Source organism: Ammodytes marinus (genome assembly GCF_949987685.1).
Source record: "Ammodytes marinus genome assembly, chromosome: 20".
NCBI classification, from domain to species: domain Eukaryota; kingdom Metazoa; phylum Chordata; class Actinopteri; order Uranoscopiformes; family Ammodytidae; genus Ammodytes; species Ammodytes marinus.
The window spans coordinates 5,815,466-5,841,565 of NC_137224.1; the positions used below are offsets into that span (position 1 = coordinate 5,815,466).

General features: G+C 40.4%; 1 protein-coding gene across 1 annotated transcript in view; it reads right to left on the reverse strand.

The window, feature by feature from the left end:
* Nucleotides 1-22,074, reverse strand: part of LOC307266939 (glutamate receptor ionotropic, NMDA 2C-like) — a gene marked incomplete at both ends in the record, with an annotated part of 39,374 nt that extends 17,300 nt beyond the window's left edge. Inside the window, 7 exons of the mRNA XM_080049079.1 lie at nt 1,738-1,949; nt 7,746-7,860; nt 8,820-9,160; nt 9,799-9,987; nt 10,523-10,588; nt 20,775-20,873; nt 21,730-22,074. Coding sequence (XP_079905205.1) covers nt 1,738-1,949; nt 7,746-7,860; nt 8,820-9,160; nt 9,799-9,987; nt 10,523-10,588; nt 20,775-20,873; nt 21,730-22,074 — 1,367 coding nt within the window. The remainder of the gene's footprint in view (nt 1-1,737; nt 1,950-7,745; nt 7,861-8,819; nt 9,161-9,798; nt 9,988-10,522; nt 10,589-20,774; nt 20,874-21,729) is intronic.
* Between the last annotated feature and the right edge of the window lie 4,026 nt (nt 22,075-26,100).

A 26,100-nucleotide genomic window follows, 5' to 3' on the forward strand; every position in this document is an offset into this window, starting at 1 on the left:
CTTGAAATGAGCAAGTAGTTACTATTCAGCACATCATGCTGGCAGAAGAAGAATAGACCCTAATGTGTGTGTGATCAGAAACATGTGGGCCTTTTATGACTCATTACCCCAAATAAAGAAAAAAACAAAGCCTTTGTGCAACAACCTTCATCTCAAATCACTTTCAAATGCAGATAGATGGCAGACAGAAAGATCCTGCAGCATAACAGGGCAGTACTTAGTACTCATAGGGCCAGTTTCACAGACATGGATTAAGCCTAGTCCTGGACTAAATGGAATTTTGAATGGAGATTGTCCATTGAAAGTACAATTTAGTCCAGAACTAGGCTTAATCCATGTCTGCGAAACCCGCCCATAGTTTATTTGAAATGAAATTTAATTAAAGAGCCTCAATTATAAGTTAAATATTTAAAAACAATAAATACATTGGGAACTTGTAGCAGTAGTCTGGTGACAACAGTCAACATTATTCGTATTAAGCAAAGCAAATAATTTTTCCATAACTTTAACCACAACTTCAGAGTACCCACTTTAAGACAAACCATGATTTTTGTGCCTTAACTCTCCAAACATTCACTATAGTGTTATAAGTAGTGTGTAGTGATTTGTTGGAAAGCATCCAGAAATGATTTTGTCTAGTCAATGGGGCATGGACAAATGATTTATTTTGTCATTTCATTTGGAGGAAATAAAGTGTGTGTGTGGAGATTACTTTCAATATTCTGAGACAAATTCATGACTTTAACAAAGTTGAGGAAAGATTATTTTTGTGAGCGAACAATCATCCGTCACTGTAACTCGGTTTTGTCCTATCCATAAATATTATTTTTTTTCAATTTTATAACTATAATCTCTGATGTATTAAAATTCCTACAGTGTTTGTTCCTTTCCTTCCAGACAGTTTGTCTTTTTGGACTTTAATACCGTCCTTACTAGACAGGCAAAGTGAACCTCACAACAGAATGTTCAGTAAGCTCATGTTCCAAGGTTGGTTTTTCGTTTTACTTTATAACAAAACCTTGGAGTTCTCGCTTAATTTCACCTCTGAAATCACAAAGTTTTGTTCAGGCACCTACAAAGCCCTGGCACACACATTCTCCAATGTTTACAAGAATACCCATTTATCTGAAGATAGGACAGGTTTCACATTTAACGCCAAAAAAATGCTTGGCTGAGAGTGTTTTAGTCACATATATTTTCAGCTCCCATTTATCATCTCATAGGACATATACACTATTCATCAAATATATCGTGATGACTCCCGCATAGAAGTCAAGTAAGTCTAAGGAAATGATTTGACATATAGCTTAAGCCAATCCATGTTGGTTTCTTGAACCCAACATGTTTCAGTTTGAGGACATGGTAACCCATTTCCACCATCCAAAATACATTGATCCCAAAAATGATATTGTACAGTCTGATCTGAGGTTGCAGCCAAGGCTTTGTCTGATCTACTGTATCTCACACAGTATGACATGCAGTCAACTTGTAAGATTGTTGTTATAGTTGACCCTTTACCTTGAGTTGACATCGCAAACCAATAAGTAAACAATATAAACCTAGCGAACTTTCGACGCCGTCTTTTACTTGACAATTTTTGATACATTTCAGTCTTAACCAAAATGTATTGGCCATCAATACCCAGCCCTATCCCTATTATGTTTGAAGTGATGCTTAAATCTACCTGTCTATGCAGATGCAGTTCTCCCTACGTGTGTTTGCGCTGCTGTGCTGTACCTCTCTGTGTAGTTGGACTGGCGCCTGCAGGGCACCGTGTTGCGGACACATGTGCCGGTGCCCGGGTCCACGTTCTCCACGATGACAAAGGGATGCTCCTCCAGCGTTGCCACGGTGAGGTGACGGTCGTCAGCCACCGTCTCCAGGAAGCTGCCGTAGCGAGGCCAGACCGGGTATCGCACCTGAAGGATCCCACGGGCATACGTACCCACCTGGAGGGAGAGAGACAAGGAACCCAGTGGTATCATGTTCATGTGTGTGCAGTGATCAAAAGTAACTGAGCACATGTACAGAGGTGCTTCTAGATCGAATTTCAATTTAAATTCTGAGGTACTCGCACTGGGCTTGAATATTTAATGCCACTTTATACTTCTACTCCACTGCACATGTTTTATAACTTTAGTAACGTGTTACTTTGCAGATTAAGATTGTTCATTCAAAATACAAATCAACTAATACATTGTAATACAGTGTTACAGATTAAGCTTCCAACTGAAATTATCTCCAATTTTTTAACTTTTCAGAATGGCCATTCTGCGAAATGAGTAATTTTACTTAAATATATATACAGTCCATCACCAATGTTCTTTTACTTTAAGTGGCTACAAAGAGCTTTTTTTTTTTTTTTCTAGCAGTATACTTTTGCAAAAAAAGCGGCAGTACACCAGTGATACGACACCAGCGCCTGAGCTTAGACATCGTTCATTCTAAGTTCCCAGGAAATCGGACTGTTTGAAAGGCATTAATAAAAGTTCATTTATAATTATCACAGGAATAATTCGATTGACTTTGAATACAGTACATATAACATTGTATTTTAAACTCTGGTGTTACTACTTACTCGAGTAAAATATCTGAATACCTCTTCCATCTCTACATGTGTGTGTTCAGAATTTAAACACATTCTTTCTTCACCTTTCTGACTGTCCTTACTTGACAGGACGTATGATTTTTTTCAAATATTAATTTATAAAAAGAACATTTCTGTTCTGCTGAGCTGCAGGACGAGGATTAGGAGATGAAAGAATAGCGGCGTTCATTAAAGCATACTGAGAAGACTTTGAGTAAGAATAAAGACAGCCCGAAACTAGACAAAGAGCAACATCGACCGCATCACATTAATAATACATCCCAGCATGTGTTGCCTTCAATCTGTGTTCATTTTGTTGACTGATCACTCAATTATTAATTGTCTTTCTTGAGCTGGATAAACAAATGGAAACGTCACAGTTCATAAATGGGATCTTTGATTAACGATGTTTAATATTTGTGTTTGAATGTCTCTGTGTGTTTGTAAATGTGACCATATTTAAAGCTATAGTGCGTAACTTTTTCGTATAAATGAATAACGGTTTCATTCCAACCATCTCCAAACGATTTGATACAATGTTGAATAAGCCTATCAGCTTTATGAAGCTCTGTTTGTATTTCTCAGTATGGCAGCTTTTACAAACATAGGAGAAATAGATTGAGTTTTTTAATGTCAGTACAGTGAGCCACGTCGGACCAGAGTTGCTGTGTAATAATGCCACATCGTCAAGCAATGAATAATCCCATCGATGTTGGCACTTATGTAGCTCAGTCAAAACCCTGTCTGTCAGAACCAGGACTGTTTGTAACATCAGCCCAAACCTAATGAGCCATACTGAAGTCAGTCAGTGCTGACTTACTGCATGTGAAACTCACTCGCTCATAGCGTAAATGAGAGCCCTTCTTCTTCTTCTGCGGCTCACTCATACATATAGTACTCTTCCTTCGTTATACATGGATGATTTATACATTTGCATAAAGGTACAGTGTGATGTATAAGATGGTGATTCATTTTCTCCACACCTTCTGTGAATGACGGAATGGCAGAGATGAATCATTTGGATCTCCCTTGTATGGCATTCTCAAAATGTCTTATCCTACATCTTAAGTAGACACTCTGTCATCTTCCCATCATTCTCACACTAGACACACTGTTATTGATTTTTGGATTCTGGGTTAGAATATGGTTAGAGGTATGATGATGTCGGAATTTCCATAATATTTCCATAATTTAAATTAATGCACTGTTTAAGGGTTGTTGTTTTTTTTCATATAACTTCCACACCAGTTCAGTAAATTCAAAATAATGTGGCACCGGACCTGAAAATGTAGGCTACATCCGCAGTTATATTGAAGGACGTCAACATCAAAAAGCTTTGTAAACCTGAGTTTGATTTACTGAATAAATATGTCTCATTACTTCAAACAGATGCTGTCATCACAGGATGGCCTCATCATGCTGCTAACTACCTGGTATTTACCCACCATTTTAGTTGACACCTCAACAACCTTTGCTAGCATTTAAAAAAGACTAGAAGCACCAAAAATGCTTTCAATTATTATACTGTGACCCAAGGGGCTCTCATAGGGCTCTCCTAGGGTGAAAACAGTTGAACCTGGAGCAAAATGTTCTGCGAAACAGCGCAGCAATTGCCAATTGACTTGACAAGTTACAAAATGATTGTCACTGTAATAATTTTCCAGTTGCAGGATCCTTTAGCATAATAACCTAAACCGCTGTGCAGTGTCTGATAATCCCTCATCACCATGCATTATGGATTATATTGCATTGCCTCACTCACTGGGTCCGATCTACCACTGGTCATATGTAGTTGTGCAGATAGTTTGAGTTTTGAGATTCCCTCTTCCGGCATCTCAAGACAATCCAGCTTAGTCTTTTTGTAGCCAACCAAAAATGTGTGTTGCATGATTGCCTTAAGTGATGTGCATACACTTGACATAATAGGATACATTAAGCCAAATGTCTAGTATTCTAGTATATAATTTCAAATATTTACTTTTCTTTACACAATTAATCCTAGGACCCAACATACTTTTGTGAAACATGTTTTCTTGTAGAACAGTTTAAGCAGTTTAATCTATTCATGCCTCCAAACGACAGAGCCACATTAATACGTAGTATTTGAAAATGTGTTTCTTGCCATCTGATGGACTCAAATCCAATATTCACTCCTCTTTTATCTCTGTCTCTGTTCTCTATCGACTCCTTATTTAGTTATTTGGCTTCTAAAGTTCACTAGCTTCAGTCGCCAACTTTGTCTCCCTGCCATTTGGTGCTGATCAGGATGCGTTCAGTTGGTTTATTGGAGAAAAACACAAAAATAAAACACTGTCTTGCATCTGCTGGAAATGGGGTTATTGAGAGCAGTGAGAGTGAACCAAAATAATAAATAATAGTTGCAGGCAGAGTGAGACAGCCGAACAATGAGCTCTGTGGGGATGTGAGAGGAACTACAGACGGGTTTCTCTCTGTGGGTTATATGGTCATATAAAAAAATATTACTGCTCCGTTAAGCCTTTGAAAGTTTTATTTGCTGAGTTGATACAACACAGGTTAGAAGGACATGGAAAGGATAAAAGAGAGTATAGTAACAAGGAGAAGGGGCCAAGCAGAGCAAGGGGTCTTTCATGCCAAAAAATGCCTCCCGGAGGTACCATATGAAAGGTGATAACTTGGAACAACATGATGGTTAACTGTCAGGTGTGTCTCAACAGAGCGTAGACACTTGAAAAGAGCAAGTACACAACAACAACAACAACAAGTCAGCATTATGGATGAGTTAAAGTACATGACACCAATAGGAGGAGAAGTAGGAACGAGACATCAGTTTGTAATAAGGACCGAGTAAAAGGAAGAAAAGACGTTTGCTGAGTAGGGGTGACCAAGAATAGAAATCGACAATTTGACGATTTGATCAAATGAGCATTCGACTGCCAATCTCACAGTCGAAGAGTCGCAAAATGTGTTTTTATTTTTATTTTTTTTAACCTTTATTTATACAGGTATATCCCATTGAGACCGAAGACTCTTTTGCAAGGGAGACCTGTTCCCATTCCCACACACCGATACCAGGCTAACTATCGACATTCACACGAGGCAAGGTGGGTGAAGTGTCTTTGCCCAAGGACACAACAACTATGACACAGGTGGCAGCGCGGGAATCGAACCTCCAACCCTTTGATCATCAGACGACCCGCTCTACCACCTGAGCCACAGTCACCCCAGTTATGAGACCAGGATCAATCTATTCCAGCTACACATGCGTGCTGAATGTCTGATTTTACATGGAATCGCTTGGTTTCTCCCAATAAATAATGTGTCATCGCCTGTTGTGTTATAAATATCAGCCTATTATACTGTTAATACAAATGTTGAAATAACTCATGAGCTTGTAATCAATCTCTTTAGTGTGCATGAATGGTCGACTAAGTTTGCAATTAAATATATTCTCGTGCCGGGTCAAGAAGATGTACTGTAATTGGGTGTTTTGGCCTCACTGTCTTGTGTGGGAAAAAATGGAAGCCAATGTCGCAAATAAGAATATGGATCAATGAGCATCGGGGGAAAAAACATGATTCCACTGTAAGTCGACTATAGGCACGATTCGACCAATCACATCTGTCCATGTAAATTCTTAGTCGGGGACAACCTTATTGCACAGTGTCTTGTCTGTAGTGATGACTCATTGTTGATACTGTGTGTTAACAGAAACATCATGTACTATATACCACACCTGAACAAAAGGTCATGGATATATGGATGAAGAATACAAGTGTGCACACACACACACACACTCATAAAAACCAAAGCCCACTTCAGCACAATTACATGTCCATGTTCATACACACACGCTAACATACACACCAGCCCAGAGGTGACATTGATAAAGTAGGTTGGTCTTTCCAGGGTAGAAATAAATGAGTTCAACCGGGCCCTGAGATTACATTCAGGTCTCTCTCTGTTTAGTCGCAATTTTTCAATACACCCTTGAGCTTTCAACATTGTATTTGTGTGTGTGTGTGTGTGTGTGTGTGTGTGTGTGTGTGTGTGTGTGTGTGTGTGTGTGTGTGTGTGTGTGTGTGTAAAAGGGGGTGAAAATACTAATACAAGGCATGGTGACGATTAAAGGGGAAATGGTGAAGGGTTTGGATCCAAGAGGAAACGCACGCAGACGTACAATATTATTGATTTGAAATGAAGCCTTGACTTGTACCTTTAAAATGTCAATTATTGCTGATGTTCGAAGTATGCTAGGAGTTATTTTGTCATCAAATGTTCCAAGTATAGAATTATTAATTAATCCATTTTTCTTCAACCAGCTTTTTATATCCCTCTTTTTCCAAATTGATATTGACATTTTCAAAGGTGCTCCGAGGAACTTTCAGTTTGTGTTAATTCTCGCACCTCCTTTGGACAAAAGCGGTAGTGTTTTTACTACGCCAGCTATTATTCCAGGGTGATGGACTCATGACAAAGGCATTAAGAAAAACTACTCTAAATAAAAATTGCATTCTATGCACTGATCTTCAAGCATACAACCAGGTTAAATACGTATATAGGTTGGAGATTTTCAAACTGTGAAATAAGTGTGTGAGAGGTGAAAGAGACAGGGGGATACTTGTGTTCTAAAAAGACAACAGGAAGTTAGTTATTGTAGTTTCCCCCACTGATTCGCAAAGTTGGAGCAGCAGCAGTGGCTGTGATAAACAGATATCTCATGAGAAATAACCAAATCTGTTGCAACTTTAGGCAGAAAGTTGTGTTCACATCGGATGCTATCGCTCGTAGAAAGAGACTGGATGATGAGTGAAGATGTTTTCAGGTTTTTTAAATCATTGGATTCGGCTGGGTTGGGACTATATGAATCAGGTCAGGTTCATTTTGGGTCCAAATTTCAGTTTGGTGATAAAAAAGATCTTTGATTCCCTGACATCAACATATTCAATATGAAAATGTTAGATAGTCGAATTTGTTTTTAATTGTCTATAAAACACTCCTTGCAAATATCACTGTCGGCCTCGGCAGTCTGGGAGTCCATAATGTATTTGGCGCATCATTTGGCCACTTGTCAGATTTATAATGTGTGCAGTGTGTGAGCCAAGCATCTCATTCTTCCTATGCCATCAGTGCCAAATATTTTTCTTTCCTGATTCAGTTTGTGGATCTCAGTCCATACCTTATCCCACAGTCTCTCCCGGTCCAAAGCCACAAGGATCATAGAAGGGTTGGAGAGGAAGCCTTGGTTGTTGAATGACAGATCCCTCCTTTCCCACGTTACGTTCATCATGTGCCTGCAAAACCCCACACACACACACCAATAGAGTCATAAGAAAATTACAAAGTTTTAACATCAAGGACGTTGATTCCAAATCACATGAGAATTTGCATATTCATTTACGCAGATAAACGCACACAATGATCACCTCCTAATTAGACCTAAAGCTCCCGTGGGAGGGAGTGCTAGCGTGGGAGACTGGAAGGATAGCTCATTAGTGGATGATGGAGACAGTTGATTGGTGGAGGGGCAATGTGTTTCCTACTGAGTGATTTTGCTGTCTGTTAAGGAACACTTTACATCCATGACAGACCAGACTGTGATTAATTAATGCAGGTTCATTTGCATTTCAGACCAAAAGAGCTGCAAAATATACTTTTACTTTGTGGCATGTGCGAGGAACTCAAACATATTTTTTACAAGCACTTTTCAACAATTCTCCTACTAGTATAAATACAAGGTCTAAAATGTACGATTGGGTTTTTATTTGATAAAACCTTGTCTGGTGGCATCAGTATATTTCTCTGATACAACCATCTTTAACGGACATTATCTCAACATTCATCTTTTTCAAATACTCTCAGGACCAAAAACCTCAACTTCAAAAGCACTCACATCAACTAATATTTCCATAATCATTATTTTTCTGCACTATTCTGAAGGTTATTGCAGAATGATTTATTCATGTCTAACATTCACTAATATATACTAAAAAAAAGGTTTTAACTTCATCCAACATCTAAATTTGTTTTTTAAAGAGATGCAAATGTATGAATAATTAGAGAGATGCATATTTGCATATTCATTCAAACATTTCTGAAGAAAATTGTAACAGAAAGAATAATTGTTTAAATGTAAGTAATCAACTGGCAAAGTCGCATGACGATATCTATAATTAAAAAATGTTCCCTCAGCCACCTGCAATTGACTTCAAAAAAATCATTCAAATTGTGTTTTAGAGGACGTATGCCTCACCTGAACAGAGTGTTGTTGGCTGACTGTTTGGACGGTTTGCTGCAGTCGCCATGTCCCTCTGGAACAAAGCCGTACTGTTTCTTGAAGCTCTCGGCCCCTTTGGCTACAATGGCGACGCCCTCCCTCACCCTCTGCCTCAAGCTCTTCCTCCACTGGTCTGTGATCACTCCGATCACTCCGATAGGGAAGCTGTCCGGTGGAGGGCTGTCGGGGTTGCCCACGGCCAGACTGGGGATGATCCAGATGTAGCCCGGCCCCAGCAGACCAACCTCGGCTGCCTGGTGGAACAGATACTGAGCCTCCTCGTAGGAGCAGTACGCCAACAGGACCTGAGAGTCCACCTACACACACAAACACACACACACACACACACACACACACACACACACAAACCAAGTCTGTTAGTGGGAAAACACAGAGCACAGAGTTGAGAAAAAAAAGGCTTGCCGAGTGGAGATTTAGGCTCACTTTCTGAAAGTGACATAATTGGAGAACTCAATTAAATCAGCCTTGTAAAAACTAACTGGCATTGGTTTTTAGTGAATATTTACACCCAGGGACTGTCAACAATTAGTCTAAAGTTACTAAAAGTTATACTAGTTTGTACAAAAGAACATTTAAATAACTTAATTGAGAAGCCAAACAAATGAGTTACAGTAGTGCTGAAAGCAGGTGACCTGGGCGCTCTGTGTAAATAAGACCCCATTCTCCCTGAAGTGGAAAAGTACATATTATTTCTTTAAGTCGCAGTGTTTTGATCTCACAGGGACACCATATAAAACCGTTATAATTGGCAGTTATGTCACAGCTAGTGATGCTACAGTCGATTGTTTTAGTCTGGACAGAACCTTTGGTGTTTCTTGGCATATAATGTAAGTTTAACGGTGCAACCAAAATTAGTAAAAGCAGCAGTTTGAAGGTCTTCAAAGAAAAGAGTAGCTGGTAAAACCCAGTCTAGGATTCTTATATCTCACTGTACCTGTTGCAGCATACGTTTGGTCCTCCCGTCATTCGACCCAACAGACATTTCCATAGTCAAGATATCCTGCAGGTTCCACAGGAAATAAGAGGTATCTGTGTAGGACTCAACGATATCCACAAAGGTGTCATAACCTGGAAGCAAGCTGGTGATCACTGCAAACTCGCCCCAGTCATACTCCTCCATGAGCTGCCACAGGAAAAGTATAGATAAAAAAGGGAAGTAAGGAAATCAGTTATATAAAATGTAGTCATAAAAAATTCCCAAAACATCAGTGACATCAGGTGCTCTGATCTCGTGAGAATTCGGACAATCTTTCATAAATACAGATTGTAACATGTTTGTGCGTGGAAAATCGGCCAGAAGGATTCCCCAACCCCTAAGGTTGATGGGACCTCCCTATATGGTGTCAATTAGCCTGAGAGGTCCCATTTGTCAGATATTTAAACACATTTTTAGGATGGCCTAGATGAAATAGGGGCCGACCAGTAACCATGAGGTTGCTGGCTCCATCCCCGGCACCAGACAGGAGGGTATTATTTGTAAAACTAGTACGAGTATTACATCTTTGATGCTCATCTACCATTGTCTACCATGTGTCCTTGAGCAAGACACTTAAACCCAAAACTGCTCCAGGGGCGCTGTACTATGGCTGACCCTTCCTCGAGGACCCCCTCTAGAGTGTGGTGTGAGAGGGGATAGGCGAAAAACTTAATTTGTGTACCTTGAACATGCAGACAATCTGCTGCTCCAGAGATGCTCCCATCTGCAAGAAGGAGGATCCCTCAGTCTGTGGAGAGAAAGAAGAAAATCCCATTTAAGGATTCAGGTGGGGACAAATCTTCCATGGGCTGAAATCTGAATGACACAACAAAATCTCTGCAGCTGGTTTTGCTCAAAGATTGCTTCAGCAGGTTGGATGTTAGCTGTCACAGAGGTTTGAAATGGTTTTCTTGGCATTTAAGTATTAACTTCTTCTTATTCTGCCTTCATGCCCACATAGAAAATAAACGCCTTATTTCATTTTCAAGACTAAAAAAGGCACTTCTATGAATGCATTATGAATTCCAAATGGGTTTCATAGGCACCCAGGTAAAATATAAAATAAAACATTGGAGTGCTGCATTGAACTCTCTGCCACAGCAGAAGCAGACTATCAGACATTTTTTTTTTTTAAATTACCTCGTCTGCTGCTCCTCATTTTAACAGCACCTTTAACATTATCACTGCTGCGGAACATTTTGATTTGGATGAAACTTTGCCACTGCCAGGACAAGTCGTCTTGTTGAATAGACATACTATCACTTGTAAAAAAAAACATATCGCTCTTAAAAAGTCACGTAAGGAACGCAGCGGAATGGCCACCAATTAAGTTGATGAGACGACACAAATGGTGGAATTAATGAAAGGACATTTAAAGTGAGTTATGCTAATATCAGCTTCATGAAATTTTCGAAGCAAAAAAATATCCGCAATGTTCCGAAAAGGGAAGGAAAAGGTTGTATATTGACATGAAAGAGACACCATTTCACTTATTTTACTAAAAGAAAACATATAAATACTAAAGCATTCAAACCTGGTAACATTGGGGAGTGATATAAGCATACACACGACACTTGCACCCTGCAGCAAAGATGCAGATGTGGAGTGTTATGTCGAACAAAGAGCAGTTACCATGAATATTTATCTAACAGCGCGCACCTCACGACAGAGCTTTGTTTGTCCATATTCAACCTCAATTTAGCTCGAGTGTTTTCCAACGCTCAATCCTGCTGCTCTCTTTCTGTCAAGGAAGGGTTGGTCCAATGTTTGGTGTGTGTGTGTGTGTGTGTGTGCGTGTGTGTGTGTGTGTGTGTGTGTGTGTGCGTGTGTGCGTGTGTGCGTGCGTGTTAGCATACATTTGCACACCATCTCGCTGTGCAGTCGAGTTTATTGACAGATAAGATGGAAGGTGTAAGAGCGTGTTGAAGCCTTGTCCTTCAAATAGCATTCAAACAAACGGGGATGAGAGGAGGAGGAAGACTGCTGGACACCGTAAGAAGGAATGGATACACCCCTAAACCGGTAAACCATGCCTAACAGGAACATACAAAATAACTTTATACCTGCAAAAATACTGTATATGACCACACAAATATCATAAGCTGCATACAGGTAGAAACATAATAGCTAAACTAAAAAAATATTACTTATCAAAAACATTCCCATGCCTTGTCCATGCCTTTTTTAAACTGGACAGTGTAATAACAGAGCTTTGGATGGAAGATCTAAAGGGCCTGGTGGTGCTGTAGGGCATGAGGACCCCTGTGATGTAAGCAGGTGCAAGACCACACAGAGCCTTAACACAGGAAGAAATGTTCTGGACTTGATTCAATAATGGAAAGGGAGCTGGTGCAAGAGGTCAAAGATCAGGGTAATAAGCTATTTTTATTTTTTATTTTTTTTTTACATTTACGTCAAAAAATACATGGAAAGACATGTATGCAGACCGATAAAGAACATGAAAGATAGTGAAATAAGAACAGATGGTGTTAAAAACTGTCAAGTGCCATTTGGGAGAAGGTCTCAGATCTTTCACAGTCTGTTCTCGTCCTTGGAGGTGAATGACTGTCATCTCTTTTCTTCCTCATTCCCTCTCTCCCACAGCTCAGAGGCTTCGCAAAGCCCCAGAGAGCGCCACAGCCCGAGGAATACCACAGGCAAATCACAGCTAGGCTCTCTCCTTCACTCAATTTTAGCTCAGTTTTTATCTCTGTCTGAGCCTGTGTGAGACTCACATCCGGAGGCCAGAATACTCCAATGGACCACTGACTGGGCTGCGCACCAGAGTAGCTACAAAAATAGCACTATACGCAATTATGTCAGGCTGTCATTGAATTAATCAAATACGGCGCAGTATTATTGGCAGTCCTAGGTTAGCTATAGAGCCCCACTTCATGAGGAGGGTTGAAGTGCATCAAGTGCATATGAGGTGTTCAGCTTGTTTTGTCTGAGCTATCTAACAAACACATATCTAACAGTTAAGGTCAAGATACACTTAGGGGGAAAAAAATACATTTCAAAAAATAGATTTTTGTCTATCTTGTCCTCTTAAAAAGTCTTATTTTTTAGAACAGTTCATAGTATTTTTTGATTTATAACATGTTTTTTCTGAAGAAAATTGTAATACAAAAGTGTGTTGTTTTAATGTAGGCCTATGTTATCGACTGTTAAGTTGCATGATGATATCCATAAGTTAAACATCTCACCCTATTCACCTGCAGTGTCTCGCTTTAACACTCACTTATTCAACAAGTGATTCCATCCAATTAGCATCAGCTTTAATTGTGAACAATCAAACAAACTCAGACGCTCACCTAAGACACCTTTTTCCACATTCAAAGTGAAATCAAGCGAGAATTCAAACCAAAAGTGCCTTCTTCTTCTCACTCTCTCTCACAGATAGTCACATAGGAGGAGAGAGTTCACCCTCCCTCGTCCCTACACTCTCAAGCCGTCTTCTTCTCAGCACCTTTGCAGTGCGGCTGTCACACACACACGTAATTAGCAGTCCTACTGCAGCAGTGTATGGTAATGTGACAGGAAGACGGTGGACACGCTGGTTGCTCACACACTGCTTTCCTCCCTCAGGAGGAGCCAAACCTCCCCTCAGAGAAAAAGACTGGCGTGGGTCAAAAAGGAAATGGACCGCACACACACTGATCCTCACACACATATGGATTCACATACATCTACACGTATAGAGTATATGTCATTCTACAAGGGCACATATGAAAGATTCTGTCTCTTGTACATTTACTCAAGTACTACACTTGTACGGCTTTACTACAATTGTTCTGCTACATAGTACTTTTAGTCCACTTCACATCCATGGTAAATATTGCATTTTTTTACTCCAATATCTATGTAAGGGCCATGGTTACTAAGCAAATTAAAGTTTCGCAACAACAAAAAAACGCCACTCAAACTTCATCTCAGCCAGCCTCAAAAATGTAAAATACTGCTTGCATCTTCAAAATAACCAAAAATATAAATACTAAAATACTTTTCTGCATAATGTTGTCATTATTTTTTGTATTTTTACACTACAGTATTTCTATTTCAACCACAGACAAGAGACTTAACTCGTGAGAGCTCTCTGCCTGTTGAACCGCCCAATCTTTCATAATGTGGTCTCCAAACCCCGAATCCTTTTCTCAGACTGTACATTTTACCTCCAGATCCATGGATGACATTATACAACTGTACTCACAGGCTTACACAGTAACACCTCCCTCTGACAAGTAAATTGCCTTCAACATGTCAAATCGTCAGAGTAAAGGATCTGACCTTATCTAAAGCTCCAGCATTAGTGTCCATCTCACAATCGTGACTTTCCTCCAAGTGTACAGTGTATAAAGTGAAATTGACAGACATTAGTGTGTGCATTAGTGACAGAGTAAGCTAAAGGCACACCCACCCCACCCCCTCTTAGATGCATAATTTATTTAATCCTTGAATGACATTTTCTACAGATTTGATATCCTTACATTTTGGTCAAATTTCTGTTTTTAAAGATACACTGCCATCTGATGGGAAGGCTAATCCTGGTTCAAAATACAAAACCATATACAATGTTGTATATTTGTTTTTCCATTTTAAGATATTTTGTATCAGAATCAGCCCTTAAACGAACAACTTGTGTAATCGGGTTGCAAACTCGTCTTTTTGCCATTAAACTCAACAAACTTACTAGTTTATAAAACTGAGGATGCAACTTTGTTGTATTCACTTGTTGCTACAGCCCTGAATGGGACTATTTCTTCTATAAAAAGTGGATTAATAGAAATCCTGTGAATCACAGCATTGAAGCAAATAAAAACAGGCTGTAAAAACAGGCACAACACCATCCTTAACGAGATTGTAAAGCACTATAGGGAGAAACTGACTCACAAAATAAGAAACATTTGATGCAAATCCTTTTGTAGTATGGCTGAATGAATTTGTTACATGTCAACAATGTTTGTTGTGAAGGAGAATCACACTGTATCGTGCTACAGTGAACATTATGTGTCCTCATTATGTTACGCAAAATGTGTTAAACTGATATATTTACAACCGTAGAGGGAAACAGTTCCGCCTTTCAAGCCCTCTGGATATAGAATTAAACACTCCCATTAACTATGTGTGTCCATTTCGACACACAACGCCGTAGAATTAATAGTTTGTCTGTCTACCTCATTGGAATAACTGGGCTCGGATGTGGTCTGGCCGTTAATGTGTTTTCATTCCCGGCAAATGACCTCTTTATGGAGTTTCTGGATCATGAGGCCAAGAGAGAGAGAGCCAGACATGAGTGAGAGGAGGGGGCAGTGGAAAAGAATGGACACAAGTACGGAGGGACAAACATAAAAAATAAATCCAAAATTCAAAAAAGCAGGTCATTCTGCCCATGGACACAAACCACAAAAAAAAGAAACTCGCACAGAGATCCAATGGGAGACGTCTGGCGCATTCTAATATCAGAAAAAACTTTAGACCGCAGCCTGGACTCAGACTGTAACTCCTGAAATATAATCTTCCCCACCGACAGCCTCAAATTGTAATAAATGACGTTATACGCTTGAATACTCGAGCCCAACTGTTTATCTGCCTCAAAAAAATCCATCATGTGCACATTTATAAAAAGGCACTTTTTTTGCTCCTGTTCGCCGAGCCAAAACACGTAAAGCTGTCGACTTTGCTTATTCTAAACTTCATCATCGTCCTACAAGCGCGATCACTCATTATCTCGTGTTTGTAATTGTAATGAACAAAAAAACTGCTTTGTGAGTAATCAAATGTGCCTCACCATAAATCAATAAGGGATGTCATCTGTGGTTCATTTATCTGTTTATTCCTACAAAATGTTTCACAGCAGCCATGACTAAATGTTTTACTACACCCTCATTATTCAACTAAGTACTAAAGAGTGAACTCAGCTAGTTTTACAGAAGCAATCATGTTCTTTAATATGTTCTGTGGAAATGATATATCCCAAAAAACTTTTAGAAAACTCGTATTCGAAACTTGGTGATATCAAATTTTAAGTATTACGATTTTAATTTTTTTGTGCAACATAAAGTTACTGCATGGCTCCAGTCCGATTGATATTAAGTCATTAAATTGGTCAATTTCCTTCCATTTGAGCAAAGGTTGTACCTCCAATAGTTTGCTTCTAACTTTGCGGTATCAGTTTGGAGAAGATTTCCCCAATTTGGATTGGAAGATCTTAACTCTGACCAAATCCCAAGCCTAAACCTTTGGGATGAACTGACAGACAGGAACATGGGGCCAGCCCTCATCATCCACCATCAGTGTGTCTCACTGTGCTTTTGACTGGGAACGGGAACAAACGCCTGCAGCCAGGTCCCTACATCTCCTGAAAAGCCTTCCCAGAAGACGTGGCAGTTGTCAGAGCAGCGGATTGATGCCCATGTTTTTTTTTTTTGGAATGATACATTCAACTAACAAACAATGTGTGTGATGCTATCCACATTCTTTGTTTGGGCGTCCACATACTCCTGTCCATTAAGAAACTTTCACCTAAACATAAAAAACACCATCATTTCGCAAGACAAGAGACTGATGCCAATAATGAACATAATCAGTATTATCACAATTGAAGAAGTCATTTATCAGACGGTGAAATATTGTGCCCTATAAATTAAAGTATTCTTATTACACAGCACTCATGTGTTCTGATTTATCGATCACGACATTACAGTCCGTTATTTCTCAATGATGCCCGGCTGTTAAGACATCTGCTCAGACATAGATGCCAATAATTATCATTATCATTTACTATCACAATTGGAAACAGCCATTTATCAGACGGTGGAATATTGTGCCGAATAAATAAAAGTTCTTATTGTCGTCATTAAAGTTTCTTGTGATTTCCTCCCTCCCTCCTTTTGTCTCCTGCTCTACTACTCCCATGACTCGACATCTGGGTGCAGCACCCTCTAATGATCACCCAGCACACTGCAAGACAAAACACACTCAACCTCCAACTCCTATGAGACACGTAGCAATATACCCCCCCCCCCCCACCCCTTTTCCACTATTGAACAGTGTTTATGCCTTTTTCTCAGTGTTCTCATTTCCTTCCGCTTGACATATGTGTGTGCCGTCTGACAAAAGACACACACTTCCTCTCCTCCCATCCATCCATCCATCTTTTCATCTCTGTCTCGTTCCCTTTCTTCCTTCTTGTTTGCCATAGAGAGATCACTGAGACAGGAACCATAAATAGGCGGCCGAGGCGGATGCTGTTTCTTTTTTAAAAACCCGCCATCAAAGATTATTCATCATCATCCTCATGGGGCTATTGATAATCAAGCACTATTGAGCTCTTTCATCCCTTTTAAGAGAAGGCTGCACTCACACATATGTCTTTTCTCCATCCAATCCACCTGCCCCATTGTGCTAGACACCTCTGACAAGCTTTTTTTTCCCTGCCGTGAAACAAAAGGGGTGTATAAGAGAGATGAGTTGGGAGTGAGAATGTGTTCTGTGAAAAGGAGGGCAGAGTGAGGCCTTCGACAGGCAGAACTCAGAGGAGATCGCTTTTTACTTCTTTGTGCTATATAGAGAACACTTTGGGCTCGTCAGACAAACGGTCGCTCGGTTCGATAGATAGCATCACCGCTTTGTGCATTCTGCTGTCAAGCACAGATAGGTTAAATTACCAAGAGTGAATCAGACGCGATCGACTCGGCAAATTACAGCGTAAGAGGTGGTTGATAAGCGATAAACTTATATTTTGGAGGAGCTGGGGGGGGGGCTCTCTCCTGCCATTTCAACTCTGTGGTTAAAATCTATCCATCGAAGGTGAAAACACCCCAAAAAATATCTTTATAGAAAAAAAAAAATATATATAGGGGAGAACGGGGGAATCTGAGGCTTCGGGTAATGTGAGCCACCCCCTGTATCTAGGCAACGGAAAACATTTGTGGTCATGTGAGATATATGTTTTAAAGCCCCTCTCATTTCCCCATGGCCCTGAAAGAGAGGACCTCATGGTGCAGTGGTAAGCATGTTTTTTTCACCAAAATAGGTATTTTGCATGTAAAAGTAAATTTTCTTGCTGTCAACTTAATCAACTGTTGTGCCAAAGCAAATGTATGCACGTATAAAAACTTCTATCATACGTGTTGATGAACTACCAACATATGAAACCATGTGATGCTGATAACTGAAGATTAGCCTGAAATGCTAAGAGAGGTAGTTTTTTCTCAAATTGTGGTGGTGGGGGAAAGTGAGCCAAATGCTGTGGGGGAAAGTGAGCCACTGTCTCACAAGTTAAGTTTAGTCTTAAACATATTTTAATGTAATATTACATAACATATGTTTTATTTTAATGTCATACACATTGTAGAAAAGCCATCATGCCAAGGAAATACACCAGGAAGACGACCTGGGGCAACCACACGGAAAGAGCACCTTCTCATCTTTCCCTGTAACCTCCAGGGCTGGAATGTAGAGTAGGCCTAGTTGTAGAGTATGACGGGCTGATGTTATAATCCAGTTGGGTCTTCTCCTGTGTTCTGAGTCCCAGGCTGTTCTCGCTGGTTCTGATTTTCCTATGCTTTGACCCCCAGACACTAGCTGGCTCTAAGGGTCCTGTGTTCTGACCCCCAGACTGTGTTCTAATCTAACTGGTTCTATCTTTCATTTGAATCTTATTAAAACCTTTTGAATTATAATATGTTGTATTTGATTTTGTTCAGTTACTTTCAAGTGTTTAGAATATTTGCTTTGCTTAATTGACCAAACCCCATCATTATTTTACTAGTCCGACATTAGTTCTGGAATGTGTGGCTAGCTTTCAGGATTCTTACTGCTACAATATGTGTTGTTATGGTAGTTTCCGAGTGTAAAAAGTAAGTGGATCAGTTTACCCCACAGCTGGGGTAAAGTGAGCCCCATGACAACTTTTTTTAAAACAATCATATTTTCACTGCCCTTTGTCTTGAAAAAATTCTGCTAATGCCCATTTCTAGGAAACATCCTGAATTAATGGGAAATGTGTAAATTTTTGTGATAAATCATTTTAGCTCCCTTAGAGGGGAGCAAATGTAAAAAGTGGCTCAGATTACCCCGTTCTCCCTTATATATTATGTAGGAGTCAGAGTCAGTTTCCCCAGAAGTGCCTGAGACCGAGTATCAAAAGGTGAAGCAATGCCTGGAGGGAGGGAAGGGAAGAGGAGAGGGACTGGGCAGCAAAAAGAGAAAAGTAGAAAGAGAAGAAGAGTGAGTGGTTTGGAGTTTTGGGGCGAGTGATGAGAGCTGTGGCGAGCTGCAGCCTCTTGAAAGGTCTAATTAACAGTTTAATGGGGTTCCCCGGGGCTCAGGGAGGGAGCAGAGAGGAGCCCAGGACCTCTAGCTGCTACAGCCACAACCCTAATAGATTAAACTGGCGCACAACAGAGCAGAGAAAACTGGAAGTGTCAAAGTTTAAAGTTAATAGAGGGATAGGGACTAAAGGGAAATATGGAAAGGAGGGGGGGGGGGTGAGTCACTTATATATGTGAGACAGTCAAACACTTCCCTGAGGCAGCTGTCAGCCAAGCTTCATCAGAGCATCTTTCTCACTCTTTCACTCACTCACTCACTCAGTCTGCTCTTTCCCCACTCCGCCATCACAAACACACCAAATCAATCTCCCTCCTGCAGCTACAACCCCTCCTGTTTAATACCCATCTTTAACGTGACATCTGCAGATACCTTTTGATTAACGGGAAGCTGATAAATACAACATGTGTTAGGAGTTTACAAAATGTAGCCCCTGGGGGAGGGGGGGGGGGGTTGACATCCACCACTGGTTTTCGGATGCTCCCTGCCTCTAATAGGTGGAGGAGCGGCGGCACCGTTTGGCTGTGTGCGTGCTCTCGCATGTGAAGGTGTTCATTTGCATGTGTGTTTCTACGTGTGAGAGTTGGTTCTATAAATACAAGGTGTTGATGATAACAGTTAAGCAATTTAAGGAGGGAAGGGGAAGAGGAGAGGAAAGCACGGCGCGAGAGAGGAATAAGGATTGAAAACATTTTTCGAAGTCAAAATTCAAGAAAAAGTATAGATTAGGAATCCAGCCTGGTGTCATCAATCTCCTCTATACAATCTAACTACACAGCTCAGTGCCCTACATCTCCATTCATCAATGAGATACACGCTAATTTAAATCATAACAGGAAAGACCTGCTGCTCTTCAAGTGCGCAGCGATGATTGATTGAAGCGCACATCGCTCGTAGCACTTGTCTCCCCCCCATAGCCCCACCCCCCTCGCAAACTTTACATTCCCACAACTTGGACTTTTTCCCAGCGAGGGATTATAGGAGCTGATGAGGGTCGATGGCTGCAGTCATTGCTGGTAATTCACCCATCTGTAATGCTTGTGTCCAGTATTTGCATGCAGCAAGTTGCTCAACCAAAGTAGGTTTGATCACTCTGACCTACTGAAAGGTGGAGTCAGTGATTCTGTAGAATGCTTGTTGTCAAAATATCTTTTGTCAAAATCAATGAATACCTCCTTACAATAAGGATAGTACTTTGTGTGTATGCTGAAAAAAATCCAGTGTTAATACACAGCCTAGGTTCTGTGAAATTGGTATGTTGCTAGCTTAGGTGGACCCCTTTGTTTACATAGCAGTTTACACAGCCTGGGCTGTGTATTAACACCTTTAAGTTGTTTTGAGCTGAATGACGCCACCACCGGTGTGGAGGAGTTCTGACTACGACAGGAGGTTGTAAAGAGGGGTGCTACTGCTGACATTACAGGTTGTTGTTCAGCGTGTTACTGGAATCTATTTTTATGTATTCCTCCATTGCGTATCATACTGTTTATGAAACATTTTATATCAACACCAAGAAGGTGGACCAGTCTGTAACTGGTTGAATCTTTTGAGGTGGTGATAGACCCAATGATGAGATGGTCCGCTCATTATTTGGACAATACCTTGTATGGAATGACAACCGCAGAGCCGCCACTGATGCCCACGATGGGCAGAGCTGTCTGAGTAGAGAGGAAGTCCAGGATCTGTGCCACTTCTGCCACCTGAAGACAAAACAGGCAGATTCAGTGTTAACGCAAAACAAAAGCCGCACCAGTGATTTACAACACTGCTTTGATCAGGTAGGCCAGTGAGACAGACCAGTCCCTTAAGAACAAATTCAAGTTGAATAGAGTCATGAGTCCATTTTAAATTAAATGTTTCAGAACAACAAGAAGAGAAATCTTAAAATGTTTTTTTTATCTTTCTTAATACGCCATGCAGCAATGTTTTAATGAGTTATAAGGAGTTATCCCCCCTTGTATTTTGCAAATGCTTTATGAGGAAGGAAATGCATCTTACACATCTCAAGGATATTGTTAAAAAAAAGTAAACTAAAGTAAGATTTCTTCAAAGTAAGTAAATCCTGGTAGAAGCTGTTTAGGGGACTATTTTACGTTAGTGATTTGATTTTATGATACAAAACCACACCAACACCAACAATGTATTGGAGCAAAGAGAGGGCATGCTTCGCATCTCAATTAGCTATTCTTTTTTCGCAAACCCAATTTTGTGATAGCCTATAAGCCGCCAGGACGGGTGCTTTTTTTTTTAAGATATTTTTTTGGCATTTTTATGCTTATGTGTAGAGACAGAGTTGAAATGGGGCAGAGAGGGGAGTGACATGCAGAGAACGACCGCGGGCTGGAATCGAACCCGGGTCCGCTGCTGGACGAGGCCCATGGGGGGGGACGCCCTACCAACTGAGCTAAGGGCGCCCCTGGACAGGTGTTTTTTTTATATAAAAAATGTGCCTTGTACCACTCGGATGTGGGTGACTGAACACCGTAACTCAGGAGAGGATGTTTCATCAGACAACCCCTCCAAAAAAATACATACAGTAACTAATGATTTTTTTACCTGAGCCCCTGCGCCGGAGCCCACATCATCCTCAAACACCACGCCATGCAGCCGCTCTGTCGCCATGGTATCACAGAGGTGTGTGAGCAGGTCTCGTGGGTTGGTGTCGTTGACCAGCACGGTGACGGGGCTGACCACCACGGGCAGGTCCGCAAAGTTCTCCCCGCTCAGACGACCCCTGACCTCGGACTGGTAGCTGGAGCCGCTGAACACCACCGCCACGTTGATGTTGGGGTTGACGAGTAGCGGCCGGGCCTGTAGGGGGAGCGGGGAGGAGGTGAGGAGGAGAAGGAGGCAGAGAGGAGGCCAAGGAGAGGGGGGAAGATGTCCCTTAGGATCGGCCATGTCGGCAGCCTACCGCCTGGAAAGGATAGGTGGGGTAAAGAGGGTGAGGGAGCATGGCAGAAGGAGAGACAAGAGAGCAATTAGTCAATCATTCAGGCTGCTTTTACAATCGTGATGTTTTTTTTTTCGTTTACGATGTTTTTGACACAATTTATCATAATCCATCTGATCATATCCATTCTATGTGTATATACCCTGGTCCGTTTTAGAGTCTTGTGTCATGAGGAAAACTGTGTGTGTGTGTGTGTGTGTGTGTGTGTGTGTGTGTGTGTGTGTGTGTGTGTGTGTGTGTGTGTGTGTGTGTGTGTGTGTGTGTGTGTGTGTGTGTGTGTGTGTGTGTGTGTGTGTGTGTGTGTGTGTGTGTGTGTGTGTGTGTGTGTGTGTGTGTGTGTAAGTGTATATTCATGTAATCCTCTATAATCCAATCCCCAGTGTCATGACTGTAATCACCTCTCCATCTCTACACATCTCTCCATCTCCAACTGCACACACACACACACACACACACACACACACACACACACACACACACACACACACACACACACACACACACACACACACACACGTAGGCAGAGTGCAAGCAGAATGCCAAAACTGTCACACAGGCCCTCAATCCTGATCATTGGGATTACATTACAGTACATTACTACAGCCCGTCTCACTCCACGTGGCGTGATGTCATCGGCCAAGCGGCGCAAATACAACTAGTGAAAAGGCTTCAAGATTATTATAATTAAAATCTGGTTTATTGCATCACCGACGATTTCACCACACTTCAGGTCAGGTTTAAAACAAGTTTAAGTCTTATCTTATCTTACTCTTTAATGATACATAATCATTTATCTGTTCATCATATTTTATATTATTGATCGGAATCTGCAAAATTGGACTGAGACCAAGGCTGGTTTTGGGTTATACACAACCCAGGTATTTATATCATTGTTTACCCTTGTATTTTGGTGTGCATTCGATATATACAACTCACAGAAATTAGTATACCTTCCATATTTCACTTCAAAGACATTTCGAATTGTTTTCCTTTTGAAGATTTCTCCTTATTGAATCAATAAAGCTTTGATCCTTTGATAAAGGCATGGGCTTTCTCAGAACAAATAAAGATCTCCACGTGCACACACGTACTGGTTTCACAGGTTTCTAATAGAGTGTTCTTCTCATCTGTGGCCATCAGAGACACCCTGGTAATTAACAGCACCTCCCAGTTTGGATTCAAAGCTCCTTTTCAAAGCAACACTCCTCTCCTCGCTGTTCACCATGCTCTCGGCATATCAATCATTCTTAATAAGGTTTCAAGCTCCTGGGCTTTAGATGCCCACAGCAATACATATACACTGCTGATTGATCAGTATAGGCCTTTAAAGGGAGTGATGGACATGGAGCCTTCATTTTTATTGATAACTCCATAGTAATAGACTCTTTTTTTAAGTATGTGTTACATCGCTGATGTTTGGCTCCACAATCCAAATGTGTATTTTTGAAGTTTATTTTAATATATTAAGGGATTGCAAACAGTAAATGTTACTCATGTTACTGTGGTAATATAAGTGTATTGAGCAGTGTCATCTGCATATAGTGACATTTTAAACATTTTGCCATTTAGGGTGTCGTATCAAGTCCACAAAAAAGGTACATACCCAGAAAAACCACATCTCAAAATCTATATCATGAAGTATTTAGACACATCATGGAGTTCTTGCATACTTTACACAGTGCAGAAGGCTGTCCTACACCTTTCCTCTTGAAACATCCTTTGTTTTACTGTTTACACTCACTGAGATAAATGTATTTGTTTCCAATGAATCTCATTATCTTGATGTGAGCACAGAGCAGCTATAAACACACCGCCTACTTGTGTGAGGTGAAGATTAAAAATGAACAAGCCCCCCCACACAGTAAAGAACAGATTTCCAAGTGGCATATAGAATCCAATTGCTTAACATTATTAAATCCTGTGGGTAAGAATATGTTCATATTCTAATATAGAATTAAAACTAAGCTGATATGCACACCAGGTGATTACACATTGTGTGTTTGCCATCTTGAGGAAGGGAACATAAAAAAGGAGATCATGTGGAGATTCTTGGATAATAGAAAATTATGAAAATATGCGTCCAGGTTACTTTTTAATTCAATGGTTTATGCAGCATATACAATCACACTCCCACTATTTAATTTGATTTTAATTGAATTTGTTCACTCAATTTTATTTTGTAAATTACTTTTTATTCCCCAACCAAATAAGTTTTGCAGTATCCATATTGACTGCATTTGCAAACTGTTCTACGCAAATGACACTAACACAGGAAAATAAATGACTTTCATGGATTTGTACAAACACACACACACACAAAGTTCCCAGGGTAAGCAAAACTAACTTTTAGCAAGAAACTGTGAAACTCAAAATAGAAAACTTAAAGGATGAGAGTAGTGGCGGGAAAGGGTAAATGAGGAAAACAGAAGGATGACTACACGGATAGAAATAGAAAGAAAGAAGGAGCAGAGGAATGCTGGGTCGATCGATGACTGGAGAGCAGGGCAAGTGTTCATTTAACGTTGTAATCTCTTGAAAAGGCAATATAAAGGGGCCTCAGATTAGCTGTGTGTGTGTGTGTGTGTGTGTGTTTATGAGAGAGTGTGTGTGGGTGAGTGGTCATTGTCTTTTCCTCTCTATTAGTAAGGTGTTCTATTCTATTCAAATGGAAGGATGTAGTTCCTCCATCAAACAACCAATGGATTAGGGATTTGATGCTGAACGTCAAGCTAGAAAAAAATCCGATTTACCTCTCAACAGGTCTACTAGAAGAGTTTACAAAACCTGGGACACATTAATAAACAATTTGAATAATTGACTTACCACATTGTATTCTGTATGACCCGGAATAGAAACAATATCATTATGATAAAACCTACTGATTCTGAAGCCTGTCCTTAGTTGAGCTCCTGGGACATACACTATGTATACAGTAGGGCATTTAGTCATTTTATTACTAAGCTGGGAACTGACGGTAGTCCCCAGGGGGTGGAGAGAAAGTGAGCAGAGAGGATCTAATTGATGGGATGAGCATCATCACCAGAGAATTACCAACATGTCTGCCTTAAACCTTGATTTTTTTTTTCACCGCACCTTTGAAACTGATTTGATTGCATTAATTGGGGAGCTTGAGTCAGTGGGCAGGTTTTAATGTAGTAGACGGCCTTCCTCTCATCAACACACTGCAGGCACGGAGCTCTGACAGCTGCATGAAGCATCCGGATTGTCTAGAGTCTCATTTATGCAGACTTACGATCAGTCCAAGAAATCCCAACGCAAAGTTTTACTCTGCAGCGATCATTTAATTGCCCGATACTTGTGTTTCTCATTTTTTAACTGGAAATTCCCAAGTTAATGCTTGATTTTCTACATTTCATCAGACTCATACAGTTAGCTCTGAAGGCTGGAAATGATAAACTAGTAGTACGAGTAGCAATACAACAGGGTAAGAAAAAAAGTCATGCAATCGGAAATGTACTAAAGTACAACAGATAAGAGTGCAAAAAATAAAAAGTACTGGATATGCAGACTGACCCATTTCAGACTATGTATATTTCATCATGATTATCGATGCATTTATTTAAACACACGGGGCTTTTTTTAATTACTTCATAGCTGGGAGCCGTTTGAATTCCCCCTGGAGTTCAATACCTTTCAAATGATATTAGCCTATAATTATCAATCATAATTTGTTTGTTGTTGATTTAGATTGTGTATTGTTAATCTGAATATGCAAAGTAGATTATTATTTATTTGATAAATAAAATTGTTAGAAAAAAATTTAATGGGGTAAAAAGCACAGTTTAAGTCAAATGAAGATACCTCCTCCCACCACTGGCTGTGAAAGATAGCCTCCAGTGGCAGCATTTTATTTTGGTGGTTCTATCAGTGGCACTATATTTAACCATGTGTTTTTGCAGGTCCAAACTGGTAAAAATCAATGGATGAAATGAACACATGAAAGTGAAAGAAAT